Source organism: Canis lupus, chromosome 26 (genome assembly GCF_003254725.2).
Source record: "Canis lupus dingo isolate Sandy chromosome 26, ASM325472v2, whole genome shotgun sequence".
NCBI classification, from domain to species: Eukaryota; Metazoa; Chordata; class Mammalia; order Carnivora; family Canidae; genus Canis; species Canis lupus.
The window spans coordinates 20,144,858-20,164,735 of NC_064268.1; the positions used below are offsets into that span (position 1 = coordinate 20,144,858).

General features: G+C 48.6%; 1 protein-coding gene across 8 annotated transcripts in view; it reads left to right on the forward strand.

Moving 5' to 3' along the window:
* The first annotated feature begins 10,561 nt into the window (after positions 1-10,561).
* SEZ6L (seizure related 6 homolog like) overlaps positions 10,562-19,878 on the forward strand; it is a 188,925-nt gene continuing 179,608 nt past the window's right edge. For all 8 annotated transcript variants that reach the window (XM_049101498.1, XM_049101499.1, XM_049101500.1 and 5 more), the window contains exon 1: positions 10,562-10,687. In XM_049101498.1, the coding sequence (XP_048957455.1) occupies positions 10,594-10,687 (94 nt within the window). In that variant the 5' untranslated portion in view covers positions 10,562-10,593. The remainder of the gene's footprint in view (positions 10,688-19,878) is intronic.

The window sequence follows — 19,878 nt, forward strand, 5'->3', positions numbered from 1 at the left end:
CAACCTATGCTGATAGCTACAGTGATTGCTCTTTGCAGTCAGGTCTGCTTTTTGTTTGTGCCCCTTGTTCCAAATGTACTAATGGCTTGTTGGCTATTGGCTATCCCCAAACCGTTGAACTTTCTTCCAGAATGGATTTTGGGTAGACTGGAGAGGAACTGGAACTTCTGAGTTCAGAGATTTGCCATGGTGCTCATGCCCCTCAATGCAATGTGCTTCTGATCCTTCACTGTTCAGATGGCTCAGATGGCTGGAAGAGAAATGTGGAAAACCCAAAACATCACAGTCCTCACATGGCTCACTCACAGCCACATAGCCCCCTACACATACTGGGGTGCCCAATGGAATTGATGTGTCAACTACCATGGGCATCTGTTGTTTTCTACCAATCAGAGTCCACATCCATCTTTATTTTGGTATCAGAATTTTAGTTTTGCTTTGAGAACCAGTCACAGGATGGACTTGTCAACCAAAAGGCTTTCCCCTCCTTTGCCCATGTGATCTAACCTACATAATGATTCATACCAAGTGCAGCCTCTTCAAGGGATGGGGGATGGTCCCTGCTTCCTAGATCCTCAGAGCTCCTGTGGTCCTGTCCTCAGAATTGCTTTTTCAGCTCTTCTTTAGTCTGTGAGATACTCCTGTCCTTCTAACAAATCCTTTGCACATTTTCCTGGCTGAATTTAGCCAGCATCAGCCCTTTTTCATCAAAGAGCCCTAAATAATACATAGTAATGAATTCTATCCAATATCAACAAAGCCTCTATCATGTGCTGCATACCAGGCTGGACCCCACTGCCCTATTATTCTAAGTTTGGGACCCGTTTTATGTTTGACATACTAAGAAAACATAACCCAGAAGGGAAGTAAAATGTGAACTCCTTCATTCAACAAAGGTACCATATCGATTTTAGGAAAATGCACATCTAGGTGCTAGTGATACAAGAGCGAACAAAAAAGACCCAAATCCCTGCCCTCCTGAGCCTGACATTCCAGTTGGAAGAGGCAGAGGTAAATGACACATAAATGAAAACAGAGAGTACTCAGATGCTCGGGAGTGCTATGGGAAGAAGTGAAGCAGGACAGGAGGTCAGGAGCATGCCATGCAGGGGAGCAGGATAAAGAGGGGTTGCAATTTTAAACCCATTAGTCAGGGAAGGCTTCTCTGAGATTTGCACAAAACCTGGAAAATAGAATCCTGTGTTCTCTTGTTCTTATTCCCTGATTCCATTTTGCAGGTGACTTGGTTTATAGGGCTGTTGTAAGGACAAGACCTGACACTTAAAAGTACACAATAAGCATCAGCTGGAAAACAAGTTCAAAGATATTTGAATGCCAAGTCAGTGCTGACGGTGTGGGGAGAGCCAGCACTCACTCTCCCATCCTGAACCATCCCCCTGGGGCTGCTGGCAAAGCCCTTTCTCCTTCAGGCTCTGGAAACTACTGAAGCAGTGGCCTCATGGGTGGTTTGCAATCACTAGACCCCCACCACTCAGCTGCTGGTTGGTTCTGTCGCACCTACCATCCAGCCTCTGCTCTGGAAGAACCTGGGCGTGTGGGGAGGTAACAGGGCGCTGAGAGGGAAGGAAATGCCACTAGCCAAGCCCAACACAGACAGAACTCCTGTGCAGTGGCTTTTGTCCCACTGGGCAGGGTGCTTCTCACATCTCCCATTCCTCACTGCTGTCTCACCTACCTCTGACAAATGCTCAAGGGCACGGACTCTCAGTAGAGATGGACCTGGACTCAAATCCTGCCCCAGACGTGTGAACAGGGGCAATCCCACCACTCTCCGGATCTCAATCTCATGATTCTGATGTTGTAGGTGGAGCTTCAGATTATGTTGTGATACACAGAAAATACCTAGCTGCCTGCCGAGCACATTGCAGCCAGTTGATCTCGGTTCAGTCCTGGCTCTGGGTCCTTGACCTTAGCCCCCAGGAGACCCTGGTCCCACACATTGTATGGTTAGGGCTGTGCGTGGGAACCTTGAGCCAGGGGCTCTCAGCCCCACCTTCACATTGCGGTCACCTGGGGAACTTTAAAAAAAAACATATTCCCCGGGCTCACTCCCAGTGAGTCTGAGTCTGATATAATGAACTTGGATTTCCTCTTAGGCATAGGAATTCCTAAAAGCTTCCAGGTGAGATTCCAAGGTATAACCAACATTGGAAAGCATTGCTTTGGGGCTTTGATGTAAGCCTCCTCCACTTATTCCCAAAGCATAAGATACACTTCGATGTAATGCCCTTAGGCAGCCTCTCAGATCATTTGATTTTTTTTTTTTTTTTTCCTATTTGGGGCCAACAAGAAGTTGTAGAGCATCAACCATATTCCCGGTACAGTGTTAGACACGGAGTACAGACAGCACCGTGCCTGCCCTTGAGTAGCTTGGTGTCTGGGTGACAGTACCATGGAGAAATGACAGGCTTGAAAGGGCTCTGGAAGCAGGGGGAAAAGGAATCTCAACCACATTGGGGACTGGGCGAGAAAGGAGGGGGATTGTTGTGTCACATCAAAACTCTAGCTTGAAAAAATGAGAAGCAGTGGCCTGGCAGAAATGTGGAAGGAAGATGAGTGGCTCACATAAGCTGGAGAAGCATGAGCAAATGCGTGGAGGTGTGAAACATCAAGGGGAGGGGGAGGAACGATACGAAGAAGGGGATTACCTACAGCCAGGTATATGTGACAGGGTAAAGGGCAGGAGCGGAAGCCAGGTAGCAAGTGCCTTAAAGCCCTGTGGAGACCCCTGACCTTCACGTTGCAGGCACTGGGGAGCCATGGCAGGCTGTAGGTTACAAGGCAACCTTTATTCTGTGCGTAAGAATTCAGGGTGCAGCTGCAGTTGAGCGCTGGGGGGTGGGGGGATGCAGCAACCAGAGAAGGAAGAGGCTTTGTTTGGCAATTTTCTCCCAAGCAACTTTATTTCATTCCCTTCCATCATGTAGAAACTCAGAAGTTATCCGGAGAACATCACTGCCATGGTAACGGTAAGAGAAACAAACAATGCACACATTGTATAAAATTGTCCATAAAGGCTGTTTATTTTTCATACCATTATTTTAATAGGTGGGGATGGCAGTGATGGGATGGAGAACAGCAGGCCGTAATGGTGCCGCTAACGTTGCCTTTTCTCCAAATGACTCAAAATGCTCGCAGACATTCAGACATTGGCACTTAGATCATGTCTCCAGCTGGGAACTCCCGCTGGTTTAGAGTCTCGCTGCTGGGAAGCATCACCTGTTCCCGGATCCGAAAGGCGGTGTGGTCAAATGGTTATAAACTTGAACCGGAGGTCAGACCGTCCTAGGTTGGAGTCTGGTTCGCCGCACTTCCTGCCTGGTGGCTGCTGGGCAAATTTCCTCACCCCTCTGAGCCTCTGTTACTCATCTGCAAAGTGGAGATTCATTCATTCATTCAATAAGACTCATTGAAAACCCCTCTATGTGCTTTGTGCTGAAAAAGATGCTTGCGTTCATGGAGTTTAGAGTCTAGTGGGAGAACATAAGATCATACATCTATAAACACATCAGTAAATAAGAAAGATCATCTTAGGTAGTGATACTTGCTAAGGAGAATTTATTTTTTTTTTTTTATTTTTTTTTTTATTTTTTTTTTTATTTTTTTTTTTATTTTTTATTTATTTTTTTTTTTTTTGCTAAGGAGAATTTAAAACTGGGGAAGTGGTCCCTGAGGAGGTGCCATTCTGGCTGGCCACAGAAGGATGAGAAAGGGCCAGCTGTGGCTAACAGGAGGAAGAGCGTCCCAGGCAGAGGGACAGCCAGGGCCAAAGCCTGAGAGACCCATCTGGATTAGGAATGTTGGCAGCTGGGGCTTCTAGAAGGAACGCGAAGTTAGAGAGGAAGAGAGGCTGGATCTGGGGGGCCCTGGAAGGCTAGGTAGGAGTTTGGGTTATAACCCAACCTCCTGGGTTGGCTGTATGCATTAAATGAGATATCAAATGATAAACTCTAAGCAGCTACTTTAAAACCTCAGCTGTGATTCTCACCAGGAGAGCTGCCGTAGAATCTAGCATCTCTCGGGTGTGGAAGCTGATAACCACCATTAAGAAAAATAAAATCACAGGCCCAAGATGGAGTCACTTAGGCCAAGTCACTGGGCTTAATACCTTACCCAACTGCAGGTGGCACCTCCCCTAGAAATGTAGTCAGGAACTTTCTGGGCAGTCCATGGAAGGAATCTGTCACTGTGGCTCTCTTATCTCACCCACAGGAAAATGAGGTCTGTAGGATAACACCCCCTGGAGATTCCCCCTCAGGGAAAGTGTCCTTGGCCAGAACAATCCTTTCTTTTCTTTCGCTAATGACTTGCTCACCACACCCTCTTTCCCATAAAAACCTATTTTATAAGACTCCTCTGAGCTCCTTTCTATTCCTCAGATGGGATGCTGCCCAATTCGAGAAATGCTTACTAAAGCCAATTAAATCTTCAAATTTATTCGATTGAAGGTTGTTGGTTTGTTTTTTTGTTTTTTAACACTGCAGAATGGACGAATTTCAAGACTGGGAAGGTGTGAGGGATCATTTTTGGTAATTATTTTCCTTTTTCATGTGGGTGAAGTAAAGATCAGAGAAGACAAGGGACATATAGACATCACACAGAAGTTTAGTGGGGCGGCCTACTGGTTCTCCAGCTCCCACCCACTGTTCCTTGGGCCCCTGAACTCAAGCCCACCCGTGATCTCCAAAGGAAATTTCTTGGCCTCTGTTCCTGCTGCAGCGGGGTGGTGCTTCTTTCTGGAGAACAGCATGGGGTAATGGAAAGGCTCAGAGGGGCTTAGACATTAGTCTCCTCTCCCACCGTCCTCTGACTTCCTGGGGACAAACACTGGGTTTGGGGTAGGTCACTGGGAAGAAGAGCAGGATGCCTGGTGGCAGGGACCTTTTCTGTACAGCCTATCGAAGGAAGGCAAAGGGCTAGAGGACATGTCTGCCGTTAAACAGAATGGTGCCACCTTGGCTCATTTTGAGTGAGGTGAGTCACATGGAAAATGGGTTAGATTGGCTGAGTCCCTGAAGGACTTAGGAGTTTTACTTCTTCTTTATCCTTAACCCCAGCTGGACTTTCTGCTGGCTCTAGACATACCTAAAGACACTTAATAAATCCTACTAGAAAGAATTGTTTGTGGCATTTGGGCTGTGTTTCTCCCTTATAGTCTGTGTGCTACAGGCTAAGTACTCCCTTTTATTGAGCATCTACTGCAGGATGGCACTCAGTTCAACACTGACCCTGCATCCTCTCTCTTATCATTACAAAAACCCTAGGAAGTCATCACGGATATCCCTCACTTCAAACAGACAAGAAAACTGAGGTTTGAAGGTGATAGCTCTTGAGGAGGAAACTCAGGCATGTCTGACACCAAATAAACCTGCTGATTCCCAAGGACCCAAATGCTCCTCAGGTCACCAAACATGAAAGTCTTAGAAGAGTCCATAGGCATGTGCCTCTTTGCAGAATTAGGCTGTTCTTCAAGGTCTGAAAAATGTATGTGTTACAGTTTATAATGCCAACAGAGTATATAAATATACACAGTATCTTTAATTGATTTTTTCCCCTCACCTTTGAGGCCCAAAAGCATAAACCCAGGGAAGTCTCCCGGCTGGGTTTGCAGGAACTTGACTGTGGGGTCTTATCAGATCCTATATGTTTGTCGCTCTCTTTTAGCCTCCTTCACGTTTCCAGAGTACACTGGTTTTCCTTCTCATCTGGCCAGACAAGCCTCTAGAGAATGCAAATCCATTTTGCAGGCTCACTTTGTATTCTGTAAACTTTCAGTTTGAAATAAAGGCATTGTCTCCCTGTCGAATCTCTGCTGTGCACAGGCATTTTTCTCAAGAGCCAGGGCAGGTGGTATAGACAGATCAAGCATTTCCAAGGAAACCCAAGAGACATAATTGCTTCTTTCTAGGTAGTGTGGACACACTGGATGAGGGTGGCTGCATCACAGCTGATCATTCCCTTGTTAGCATCTGGCCAGAGCGATGTAATGGCCGCATCGCCCCGCACAGGGCTGTGTGGGCTTGTGGGACGTTAGGAAGATGGGGTTGAGGACACCAGATGAGATGCTGGTTGGATGCTCTGCCTGCCTTTCAAAGACTCAGGATGGATTTGTCTCCTGGGCTGCACTATTGCTGTTTTGTGGTTTCAAACTCTCTCCCTCTCTTTCAAGATGTTTTTTTGGTTTAGGGTTTTTTGTTGTTGTTGTTGTTTTGTTTTGTTTTACATTTCATTTTCACTCCAAGACAGAAGTTATATATCCCCAGCAAAGACCCCCCTAACAGCCGGTGTTCCTGGAGGTGAACCGTTGTGCTGGGTTTAGGTAGAGCAGGAGTGTGGATAAAAATTGAGACCCCCAAAATTATATTTAATGGAGAGAGTCAAGACTGAGTATACACTTCCTGGCAATCTCAAAATCAAGCCCCGGTGACCCGTGATCTGTGTGGACAGAGAAATGGCATCACAAAAGCATCCTGCCAACGCCGACCATTTATTGCAGCAACCCTGTTTCGACCTCGGACACTGTGCTTTCTGTGCCCTCGGCGTAGAGCAGGTTCTTCCCCAGATTTTAATCTGGTACCTCCTCCTTACCAATTACTTCTCTGATTTAAATGCCTCTCATCTGGGAGGCCATCCCCCATTGCTCAAAAAAGAACTTGCCTGCTTCACTTTCAAATCATGCCATTCTTCTTCCTTATAGAATCTAGAGCTCTCTTACATTCTTAGTTATTAAAGGATTTACTGTCCATCTCTCACCTATACCAGGTAAGCTCTGGGTAGCTTCATCTTGTAAACTGATGCATCTTTGGTGCCTAGAACAGTGCTTGGCACATAGTAGATGTTCAAAAACATATTTTTGATAGGATGGGTGGATGAGTGGTTGGACGGATGGATAGAGAGTTTACTGTATGTTTTAGGTACTATCCTAAGAGCTTTCTAATAATTATCTCATTTAATCTAAGTCACAGGTTTTCATTGAAACAGTCTCAGAGAAGTTAAGTCAGTTGTTCAATATCACACAGCTATTAGCAGGAGAGAAACAATTCAAATTCAGATCTGTCAGCTTTCAAAGCCTGCTTTAACCACTGTGCTATACTGCCTCCCCTGGCATGGAACTTCAATCCCAGAAAGGATTTGGCACTCATGTTTCCAGAGAGCAAAGGGTGGAGACTTCTGCACCCATAGCATCTAGTAAGAGTTTGGCTAGTGTACCTAGAGTTTGGCAACTAGTACCTAGTAGCTACTCAATAAATAGTAGATGCTCAATCAGTATTTGTAGACAGATGGATGAGGGAGTGCCGTGGGTGAATGGTTGGATGGATGGATGGATGGATGGATGGATGGATGGATGGATGGATGGATAGGTGGATAGGTAGATGGGTAGATATGGAAACAGAGTCCCAGAGAGGTTGATGACTCACCTAGGATAAGTCAGCAGAGCTTGGATCAAAATCAAAGACTCCTAACCCACTACTCTCTCACAACACCAAATTTTTGAGAATGAAGCTGAGTGTTTTCCTTACAGTCTAAACTGGGCTCGATGCTTTAGTTCTTTGGCTCATGGGAACTTTTTTCTAGCCCTATGAAATAAGTGTTATTGTATCCCCTCATGTCACAGGGATATTATTATCCACTTGTGTCAATCAGCCCACACAGTAAGTGTTACTCTTATCTTTTCACTTTAGAAGAGAAAAATAAGGCTCAGAGGGTAAATAACTTGCCCTTCTTACCCAGAAGAAAGAGGTGAGGACAGGATCTAGTCCTTTGTCTCCTGACCAATTTTCACTGTGTAAGAGATGACTTATTAAAGTGGCAACATGTAAACACAGTTGTGGGTACACATCTCTGCACAGAAGCTAGGATTCTCCCCCTGGGCAGTCATGGGTAGCAGGGAGTTCACCTTGACACCAGAATTGAAGCCACAAGTGTCCTGTGGTAACAGAGCACAAGCCTGGACAAAAGGTAGACCAAGTGTACGATTTTTTAGCAAGTCACTATCCCCTTGAGCCTCAGGCTTTTCATCTGTAATGTGAGTATCAAAAATGCAACAGGGGAGAGTTTTCATTATCCAGAATGTTATTTCCATCATAGTATTTCTTCTTGGTGGGGGGGTTGGGGGCGGAGGGCAAAGAGAAAGTCTTTAAAAAAAGAAAGATTTCCTTCCATTATCATCTCAGATTGCAAGACCTATGTCTTATTCTCTCAGGACTTTGTGCAGAGCAGTGTAAATCACCTGGCAAACAGAATGAGTAATTCCTGTGTTATTCAATGGGTTAATAATTTAACGGTAGCACTTCTTCCATATAACATACCCACATGCAAGTGATGACCTTTTAGATGCCCAATGCCTTTACCAAAAAAGGTGACCTGATGATGGACTTTTTAGTCATTGTGGCCTGCTCTGGCAACCAGGGGGATGTCAAAGCACCAGGGAACATCTACCCAATCACATCATGGAGACAGCCATCAAATTCCTGAGAGAGGATGGGTTCTGGCTCTAGACTCAGACCCACTCTTGAATCTACCTTGTTCCATCGCTTCCTGGCCAAGTGACCTCAGCTAGGTTGTAACCTTCTCTAGAACTCAGGTGCTTATCTGGCAAATGGAGTCAATCGTGTCTCCTTGTGAAGGATTATTATGAAATTGAAACGAGCAACTATGCACTGTGTGGTAGAGCACCTGGCAAACAGGAGATGCTTATAAATGCCGGTTTCCTTGCCTCCAAGTATGGAGCTGGCCTCTCTTTGTTTTTCTCTCACTCACTCTCTCCCTTTCTGTTTTCCTCAGTTTCTTTGCTTGTTTATGTTTCCATTCAACAAGTATTGCTGTATGCTTCCTGCACACCAGTACTGTGCAGACCCTAAGTGTATGGTGATGGCCGAGATAGGCAAGGCCACTCCTTACAGAGCTTTCAGCCTAATACAGCACAGCAATGGGAGGCCTCCTCTTCCCCAAGGGAGAAACCAACTTTTATGCACCCCCAGTCTCAGCCTCCCTCTTTATAAAAACCACCGGTAAATGCCAAGAATGGAAACTTCTTGCAGTGAAGGATCTGGTTTTAGTGGGGACTCTCCACCAAACCTGATGCAGATCTGGATCTGGAGTGAGTACCTTGTAAAAAGCACTGAATGAGCGAGTGATTGGGAAAGCTTTGTGTGGGGATGGGGTCTTTTGATCCCCTAGGCCAGAGTCCTCCCTCTCCCTCTAGTCCTCCCCCACCCTGTGCTCACCTCCCCCACCCATTCTTTATAGGGACTCCCAGCTCCACCACTCAGCTAGAGACATATTCCTCCCGCTGCTGCCTGCAACCTTCTCTCCATCTGCTCCCTCTGCCTGCTCAGGCTGCAGTGTGGAGATAGTGTGGCTAGGTGGAGTAGGGGGAGGGCGAGGGAGGGCTTCTAAATTGGGGTGAGAGGCCTGGGAAGCTGGCAGGTCTGCAAAGGTAGCCCACACAGTCGGTCTGAGCCTCTGGGAGTGCCTACAAGCCTGTCCCCCATCTAGCCCTTGGCCAGTGCCTGTCCCCAAGCATCTGTCTGTCTCCCCCATCTACTGTCCTCCACCACTTCCATTTGTGGAGAAAGACAAGATGCTGGAAATCAGGGCTAGGCAAGAGCAGAGCATGGAGGGTGGGCCTTGAACTCCAGCTCAGGTGGGGGAAGGGCGCATATACAGCAGCGAGAAGGGGCTGAGCTCAGAGGAAGCCTTGGCCAGCTCTGGCGCCCCGTTGACAAAGGGGATGTGAAGGATGGAACTCGGCTGAGAACACAGATACATTTTAATTTCTAGGTCCTGGTTGAGCTTCACAGGGATAGGACCCCCACCCCCACCCCCGCCCCACGTATTGGACGCACAATTCCATGGCCATTTGTATTGTTCTAGGGAGACTGACAGCTCTCACCAGATCCCCCAGAGTTGGAGACTTTCTAGGTTACGGGATTCACTTTGGAAACACGGGAGGCTGGCCGCCCGGAGGGCTGGTTGGGGCCCAGAGGGGCCTGGGAGGGCTGCCATGCAGCTGAGGGAACTGGGGCCGGGATCCCTCCCGGAGGCCGAGCGATGGAAAGCTCTAGGCTGCTCGCAGGCCGAAGGCTGCGCTGGGTTTGGAGGCCTCCCTGTCGCCGTCTGGAAAATGGTCAGGGCGCTCTCCGGCCTCGCCCGGCCGCGCAGGGCTGCCGCGAGCATCCTCCGGGAGGAAACGCGCGGCCCACGGGACGCCAGGGGAATCGGCGTTAAACTTCGCGGGGCGGGCGAGGAGGCTGGCCCCGGGGTGCGGCGGCCCTCTCCCCGCCGCCCGCCCCCCTCCCTCGCCGCACTCGCGCGGCACAGGCTCGGCCCCAGCCCCCTCCCTCCTCCCGCGCGCTCCCCGCCCGCCGCCCGCTCGCCGGCTCCTCCTCACTCGCCCGCCCGCGCCCGGCGCAGCTCGGCCAGAGCGACCGCGGGGTGAGCGCGCGTCCGCCCGGGGGCTCCGGCTGCCCGGCCCCGGCCCCCGCCCCGCGCCCCCGCCGCGCCCGCGCCGCGCCCGCCGCCTCCCCCCGCCCCGGCCCCCGGCCCCCGCGGCCGCCCCCCGCAGCCACCATGCCCGCGGCCCGGCCGCCCGCCGCGGGACTCGGCGGGACCTCGCTGCTCCTCGCCCTGCTCCTGGGGAGCCCCGCGGCAGCTCTGGCGGCAGGTAAGCGCCCCGAGGGGCGGGGCGGGGGAGGGGGCAAAGTTGCGGCGAGTCCGGGCGGCGGGGGTCGCGGAGCAGCCGCGGAGGGAGAGCGGGGCAGCCGCCCCAACCCGGGGCGGGGAACCGCGTCCCCTCGGCCCGGGCTGGTGGAAGTGTGGAGGCGGGGATGCGCCTGAAGGACTCCGGTGCTTCCCTGCTTCTGCGGCGGGCTCCCTCTCGGGCTGACTCCCCTTTGCAGCCCCGGAGAATCTCCTTGGAGTGGGGTCGCCTCCAAACCTCAGATGCCCGGAGCTCTCTGCAACCGCACCCGGGGCTGGGTGCCAGATAACTGTCACCCTCTCGGGGAGAGGACGAGAAGGGGGCCAGCTGACCCGCCCGGCAACTGAGGACTAGATTCCAACTGTGCGTCTTGGGGGTGGGGGGTGGGGGCCTCAAAGTGCCGCGCCCTCCTACTCTAGGACCACTTGCCTCGTTTTGGTTTAGGCTGCCCCGAGGGACCGGGTCCCTGGACCGATCCCAACCAAGGGTCTGGATGCCGAACTTGGGTGTGGCATTCGCCTGGAGGCCGGTGGAGGGGCCTTAGGATTCTCCGAACTTGGCGGGGGAGGGAGAGGGGTCAGGTCACAGTTGGCAACCTGAGCGGACACTCTCCCCCACCACCACCAACGCCGCCGCCACCACCACCACTCTCGACAATCTAATGTCTCTAACACTATTAGGAATTGAGGAGGTGGAGGGTGCTAGTTTCACCCACCACGTGCTTGCGGAGGATGGTTGCTCCTCCTTCCCAGACCGGGAGCCGCACCCTCTTCTCCACCCCGCTGAGGTCCCCCAGGAAAAGTTGTGTGTTGGGGGGTTGGGCGCTTCACTCACCCAGAGCTAACCCCAAGAGTTTTGAAGGCTTAATCAGTTCACTCGGAGACCCCAAAGTGGAGGGAAGCGTCGGTAGACCACCCGACCTCCCCTTGTGGAAAGGTCCAACTCCCGCTCTCAGAAACGCGCTCCTCACGTGGGAAATAAGCAGGCAGTTGCAGGGTCTGCCCAGGCTGAAGACAGTCGGAGGGCGCACACCCTCCCCATCTGGAACCTCGTCTCTTGTTTGGACCGTCTTGACCGGGGTGCAGGCGCTGCCCTTTCTCCCCGGGGAGTTCTGGACACCTGGCGCGCGCACCTGCTTTCAGCACCAAAGGCCGCGGACAGCTCTCGGCTCCGTGGGCCCTAGCTCCGGGTCCCCGTCCCTGCGACTCTTCCCCACGGCCTGGAGTGCCCTCCTCAGCATAAATCAGGCATTTTATGCCCCACTCCCTTCTCCTTAAATGTGGAGCCCCGGAGTGCAGAGCGAAGGAAATAATTCATCACCTTTTGTTTAACAAAGCATATAATTAAAGAACCCCCCTTTTATGAAGCAATAATATTCACTATTTACACCAGGTCTGGACAATTTCTCTGGGAAAGATGGGGGAAGAGAATTAGTTTAAATAAATCGTTTCCACCACAGCATGCCCTTTCTTAATTAGCTGTCTTTCCAACAATGGTTTGGTGGCCTTGAACAGGGTCCACATCTCCCTCCCTCATCCCCCTTTTGAATCTGTGTTGTGACTAACACGAAAGAACCCAAAGCTACCGAGTGTCTTGCTGGCTTTTCTAAAGTGAGTCTACCTTTGAGGACCACACTCTCCAATACACCACCCTCCAGGGGAAAAAAAAATGTCTTAATGGCACATATTGAATTGTCATCTGAGACAAGGATTTCATATCCTGCTTCCTTCACTGGCCTCAAACACAAAATGTGTGTGTGTTAATTTTTAAGACATTTCATATTATTTTTCCAACTGTTCAACACAACAGCTAGCCAGCATATATTTTTAATTAACTTCAGGTCACTGCCAAATTAAAGTCAACTGATGTACTACTTCAGAAGGCTCATTAATAACCGTGTGCTTCTGACTCCAAGACTCTGAGTGGTAAGGAAGGAGTAGCCAATAGCACTGCCAATTCTGATGGTGCATTTGGAAACCATTGACCTCTCACAATAAATTCTATTTTTAACCTGGAGCCCCACTTCCACTAAAGTCAGGAGAGCTGTACATCGAATACAGGGTTGCAAGCTAGTCCTGTTTGCCTGTGCAGTGAGGGGATTTGTAAATACTTGAAAGGGACTTGTTGCTACATTCTTATGCAGGTCACGTGATTCTCTGGGCCATTTTGCTGTAAGGCATGAATAAGTATAAAGTATAACTTGTTTTTGAAGAGGCTTCTTATTGTCAAAGATATGCACATGGGGAATAATTGTAGCTACGTGCTATGACTACAGAGCCTGAGTGTCATTTCTTTTCTTTTTCTCTTGAATTAATAAAGCAAATTCAATATTGCTCAATAAGACTCAAATTTGCTGCCTCCTCTAGTCCCTAATGTGCGTTGTTGTTAAATTCACTTAACAACTATTTTCATTATGGATTGCCGTTCTTTTCCAAGGAGTTTTGGCTGCTCCTGCCAGGGGCCACCTTGTCTAAACTTGAGGAATTCTTGTGTTCACAAGAAGAATTGGTTAGTCATTAGGAAAATACTGTTACGTTCCTTCCTCCCTCTTCCAAGGCAAAGGGATATTTCCTGATCAGAGTAGCTTGTTTTGTGTTTTTTGCTCACAAATACATTCGTTCCTGCAATTCAAAAAGCTATTCAAAAGGACTCAATCTACTGGTCCCCCTGTTTGGTCCTCTGGTGTGCTGCAGACCTCCACTAGGGGCGCTCAAAGCTGTAATTGGTGACAGGGCAGAGGGGCCGAAGTCTGACCTTTGTAACCAGCAGGTGTGTGCAGAGCCAAAGGTCAGCAGAGAGGAGTTCTAAAGACGGCCTCACCTCCACCTCTACCCCCGCCCCTTTCTGCTTCCTACAACTGATTCCTATTTCTCAGAGAAGTTACTGATGACACTTGACATGCAGTGAAAAAGAGGAAGGAAAAGATGATAAGACAGGAGAATGCTCCACAGAAGGCAGCCTCAGAATACAGAGTCCAGCTGCCCTTTTTTATGCCAGTCTGTGGTTTCCCTTATGGAGCCAAACTGCAAAACACCAAAGAGGCCATGGCAAGGCTGTTCTGGGGAGTTTGAGCTGGGTGCTGGTATTAGATTTATAGGGTTCTGGAAAAGAAATATTGTGGCTTTGAAAACCTGGGTCCAGGTCCAGCTCTACTGGTTATGAGTGTGTGACCTTCAGCAGAATTCTCTTCTCTGAGCATCCATTTTACCATCTGTGTAATGGGGGTGGGGGGGGGGCAAGGCGGTCCCAGTCTGGAAGGATGCTTGCAATGATTACATAATACTTCCTTGTAAAGCACCTGGCTCAAAGTAGATGCTCAAATAATGTTCCTCCGTTTTCTTCCCTGCTTTCCAAAATGCAAGTTGCCCCTCTTATTAAGCACCAAGAGAGCGAATCCCTGAAGTTGGTGTGAAGCAGATGTTGGCATAAATATCTGGACAATTTAGGTCAAAGTAGGAGGGGTGGAGGTGAGATAGTGTGTAGTCCCAGGTACCTATATGTTACCTGTGGCAGGTGAGAATTTTTCTTTGCCTGGTGCAGGCGCCCTTCCTTCCAAAAGGAAGGAAGCAGAGTCCATGGTACCAGAGATGTAGGATGGCAGTGTAATGGTTGGAAAGGAGATATAAGGAGAGAATCTTCTGGAGAAGACATTTACTCATTCATTCATTTAACATTTACTGAGCACTTTCTATGCATGCAGCAAGGTAGGGTGCAGGCACCCACGTGGGACACAGGAGACACGGAGTCGTATGATGAGGTCCCTGCCCTAGGAGTGGCAGCCTAGCAAGGGAGATCAGAAGTAAATCACTAGCATCCATGCCCTGTGATCCTTGCTTCAGGAGGCGGCTATCAGAGTGCTGTGGGCTCTTACAGGTGGGTGTGGTTCATTCTCTCCAGAGAGTCGATGAAGCCTTCCCTGAGTGGATAGCTTAGGGACTGGCCCTGCAAGAATGTGACAGGGACCAGCAGCCTGAGGAGGGGTTTCTACAGCGGGGTAGTGAAGATTCTGAAGCAGGCTTCCTTTTCGGAGCACATCACACATGGGTGGAATTAGAGAGAGGGAAACAGGAGTGAGTGGGAGGGGCAGGCAGGTGGGCACCCAGCCTGACAGGGGAAAGAAATCATCAGACATGCCCATCCTCCCCACTCTCCCCTGCACTTCCTGGGCTCAGCAGCTGGCAGATGAAGGCTGGAACAAAGGCCTGTGAGGCGCCGTGTACGCTGTTGTCCACTAGAGGTTGTGATGACACCAAAGGAATCCTCTCTGAAGACAGCCAGTCCCAGTTGCTGAGTACCAAAGGCAGCCACAGTGCTGGGTAAAGGCTGCCTCACTGGATTTGCATATTTGCATAATTCTCTGGTTCTTTAGTAGCAGCCTTTTGGCGTTGGTGAAGAGGGGGGCGGGGGTCCCGGAGAGAACAGACCGATTCTCGATTCTCGTGGACCTGCCTGATGTAATTTACTACAACACGACTGAGACTGTGTCTCAACAATGAAAACAGCATTCATGGAGAGTTGATTTTGTTCCAAGCCCTGTGGTAAGTGGTTTGTCTGGATTCGTTCAGAGAATGCTCACAATGGCCCCAATAGATGCGGTTATCATCCCCACATTAGAGATTGGAAAAGTGGAGGCACAGAGAGGTCAAGCAGTGTGTCGAGAGTCACAAAGCCGAGATGTGGTTGCAATCAGGAATCAATTTTTTTTTTAATGCCGCACGTCACAGTTGCCTCTTCTCTGCATTCCCCAAGCTCATGTGCAGATTTTGCTGATATGTGACAGGAGCTGATAAATATTTGTCAGAGGCATGCTGGATGTGTACCCTCTGCCCACCACTGTTCCTGGCACATAGTAAGCTCTCACGGAAAACTGGTCGAATAAGTGAGTCATAAATTGAAACAGGTTACAATGTATGTGTGGGTGATTTCGTTCATAATTGTCGTATCTAACTATTACTGAATACTCGTTAGGCACTTGCATAGGTTATTTGATTTAATCTCTACAATTTCTCTCTATTTTATGGATGAGGAAACCAAGGCTTCGAGGGGCTGTTAGTTCAAAAAGCTCAAGGTCGTCAAGCAGATGACCTAAGATTTGAATCCAGATAGTCTGACGCTGAGCATGGGAGCTTGAGTGCTGGGCACAGCACCTTCCGAGGTGGGTCCTGCTGTATTTCCCAATGAAATGTGTGCACAACTTTATCATTAGTACGCGGTCAGGCTGGGTGGGTCTAAACCCTGGCTCACCAAACTCTAAAACCTGGCAGGACAGAGACTCAAATCAACAAGGATTTTTCCCCAAGCCCTTAATATCACTGAAAGAAAGAGAGAAAAAGAAAGAAAAATAGAAAACAAAACAAAACAAGAAAAAGAGAGCATAGGGATTATTCTTCCCAGCGAAGACCACAAAGAGTGAGCAGTGTGGCTGGTTTGTTGGCTGGCTTTGAAATTCTGACTGTTTCTAATTTCACTTATTCCCAGGCCACCCAACCATTAACGAAGAATGTAAAAGTGTAGAAAATTGGTCTCTGTAATCTCCTAAGGTCAGGAACCTAAGCTCAATCATCTCCTAGCTATGAGCCTCAGTTTTCTCATCTGTAAAATGGATCACAGTAACCACAGCCACATACACAAAGCTGTCCTCACAGGGCTGGGATGAGACATGGGAGTTAAGATGCTTTATGCATACCAGAAAATCAAGCTTCAGGGAGATGGGTGCCGGCATGGAAGACTCAAGACCCTAGGCACTCCCATGCATTTCTTCTTGGGCTTGTTACGAAAGAATGGCAAAATATAGCACGCTTTATGCCATTTAGTGTGGGTCGACTCTGTGCCAGAGAACTGTCCATGTATTTACCCTATGTATTCACTCATGTGATCCTTACCCAACCTTATCAGGTGATGTCACTAAGCAGATATTACAAATGAGGAAACTGAGTCTTGGAAAGGTATTGGCACTTGCTAAGGTGTTATAAGCAATGCATGATTTGGCCAGAATTCAAACCTAGGACTATTTGATTCCAAAGCCCAGGTTTGTTCTAGATGCTAGGATATGAGGTACCACATAACAATGACCAAATGAAGAGCAGACACAAGCCCAGAAATTAGGGCGGTTTGACTAGACTCTGGGATAGGAAATATTTCCTCCTCTAGTGGCAAATGTCAGGTGTCTCAAGTCAGCTCACAAAGAGGAGAAACAGTTCTTCCCAACCTTCAATACTCCCCCTGATGGCTCCTGGGTGCAACATCCTTCTTGCCACGCAGTTCCTTCAAACTGGACAGTCATTTTAGGAATTTGTATAGTTGAAGATTAAATGTCCAGGTGGCTGATTTGAGCAGCCTGACCTTGAGCTATGCACTTAGTGCTCTGGACCATTTTGGCCTGACTGACCGATCCTGTCTCCCTTGCAAGATCGTTATGAATAGTCCGAGTGGGTAGATATGTGTAGCCCATAGCAAGCACTCAATAAAAAGTTACCATTATTGCTACCAATAGTCACCTGGTGAACTTCTATTCACCCTTCAAAACCCAGTAATTAATTGTCTTTTTCTGTGAGAATTTCCTTTGGCTGTCTCCGCTCTGCGCTACTTACAAATCATACTCTGCCCCCCCCCATCACATTTTATCCCTCAATATAGGTAACTCATGTACTGTAATGCATGAGTTACCACTTCACACGCCTCCCTCTAAACTGTCAACCAAAGCTTACTCATCCATATGTCTCTTAGCTGGTATCTAACCCAGTGTAGGGCTCACCATGTTCGTAAAACTATGCTAAATTACCTTTCATCTTCATATCAGTTGTGGGGAGGCAGCATCAGTCCAAAGATCTGAATTTGATGCCTCTTTCTTTTATGTCCGTGTGCTCTTATGCTCAATTCAGCAGCACATATATGTCTGTGTGCTCTTGGGCAGCCTCTCGGAGACTTGGTTCCGTATCTGAAAGCTGGAAATAACAAGACTGTCCTACCCTCAAGGAATTGCTAGGAGGAAAATTAGTGAGCTAATAAATGTGAAATCACCAACGAATTCTACAGAACGAAAGATGAGAGAGAGGAATGAGATGAGGAGGGAGAGAGAGACACTTTGTGAAAAACAACAGCAACCTTTGTGTAAACACACAGCCGCAGGGCGGGCCACTCAGCACTTCCCTGCCGGAGCCATGTCTCTTTCCAAAGGGCATAGTGACTGTAATTATTTACCCTGTGGCTTAGCTCACTTTAAAATCGAAATTTTCTAGGCACGACACTGGGTGTTATAGAATCTGCCTTCTCTTGGATCCGCTACAGCTGCAGAAACCAGCAAAGTTACTAAAAACCCATGCTTAGAGTTGTTTTCTGTTAGCTGCATGACCCTGGACGAGCAGCTTGGTCGCTCCAAGCCATCAGTGGGCCTCATGTGGGGGTCATAGTCTATGAGCTGTCCATTTCCCAGAGGTGATGTGTTGAAGGGGGGCTTGGTATTGACATGCTCTGCAGAAAAACTTAGCAAGGTACCCTTCCTGGAGTCCGTCATATTAATCAGATCTTCGCAGTTTTGGATGGACTCTCGGCCTGCCTCAATCCGTTCCCTGATAATTTCATTTTACTGAGGAAAGAAACCCAAAGAAAGGACTTATTCACTCAAAGTCTCATTGCAAGTGAGTGGCAGAGCCAGGACTAGCACCTCTGACTCCTGTTTTCTGACTTCCTTTCTAAAGGGACTTTATCCTTCTCCTAACAGTGGAATCCTTGCTCTTCTCAGTGTATGTTCTGAGATCCATGGAAAGCCTTAAGACATCTGTCTCCATCGAACCAATGGTATCCATTACCCAAATTGGATATTTACATTGTGTGGCCATCCATGGCAGAGTGACTGCATAAAAAGAGCGTTAGCAGAAACTGAAGTCAAGCTGGAGCTCCCTCCCGTGCTGACTTGGCACCTGAATCTTTGAAACACTAGCAGACCAGCTCACACCTGGGAATGGTGCCATCCAAGCAGATGGCCTGAGTCAAGCAAGCAAGAATCAACCATGGAGGCTCAGGGAGGTGCAGGTCCCAGGCCAGGTGCCCCCTCCGTGCTTCTCTGCTCTCACCATAGATTGTAGAGAGTGGCTCATTGAGAAACCCAGTGAGGGCGTGCAGTGTAGAGAGCCAGGGAAGCGTTGCTTGAGGCATGGATGATGGAGTCAGGCTCAGCCTTGGGCCAGTAGCTGGATGCCAGGGATTATCCGAAGGCTGGAAGTCAGAGCAAGGTGGGTGGATACAGTCTGGAGCTTGGGACAAGTCCTACAGGGCAGAGGGGTGGGTATGAGCCAGTGGGTGATGGTTTCCTTGTCTGGTCTCACCCATTCTCAGTTTGAGGGTAGGCATGTGCCAAGGCTTAGTGTCATAAATTAGTGAGTTGGGATACCAAAATGGAGCATTGACTCAGGACTAAGAGCCCAGCAAGTAAAGAGCACAGACTCTGGAGTGACAGATAATGGCTCCAGCCTGTGTGATCTTAGACAAGTCACTTAACTCAGATGATTAGGATAGCAAGAGTGATACAATGATGGCAATGATTTGTTGAATCTTAGCTGATTCTCCGATTCTCAGATCAGTCTGGCTTCCAAGAGAGGAACTAGTATTTCTTTTGGCTTTATAGAGCAAAGCGCCATTCGGGATAGATCAAGAATAAGAAGGTACCCCAAATATTGGGCCAAGGATGCTCCAGGGATGGGCTTCTTCCCTCCATTTCTCTCTTCCATGGCATCTGCTTCTCCCTACATCAGTTACTTCTGGCTCTTTCAATCTCTCTCTCTCTCTCTCTCTCTCTCTCGTCTGCCTCCTTCTGCTCACTCACCAGTGAGCTCCCTCATCATCTCTACTTAAACATGGGCTGTCATGGCTTCTCTTGGCTCAAACTCTACATGTTCACCATCTAATACCATAGCCACTAGCCAGCCACATGTGGCTATTTACTTTTAAACGTGAATTAATTAAAATTAATTTAAAATGGAGTTAGAGTTCCTCAGTCCCACTAGCACATTTCAAGTACTCAGTAACCATGTGTGGCTAGTGGCTACCATGTTGGACAACACAGAGAACATTCCCATCTCAGTAGAAAGTTCTATTGGACAGTACTGCTCTAGGTCATGGCAGTCCAGACATAGCCCCTAACATTCAGCTTCTTCATG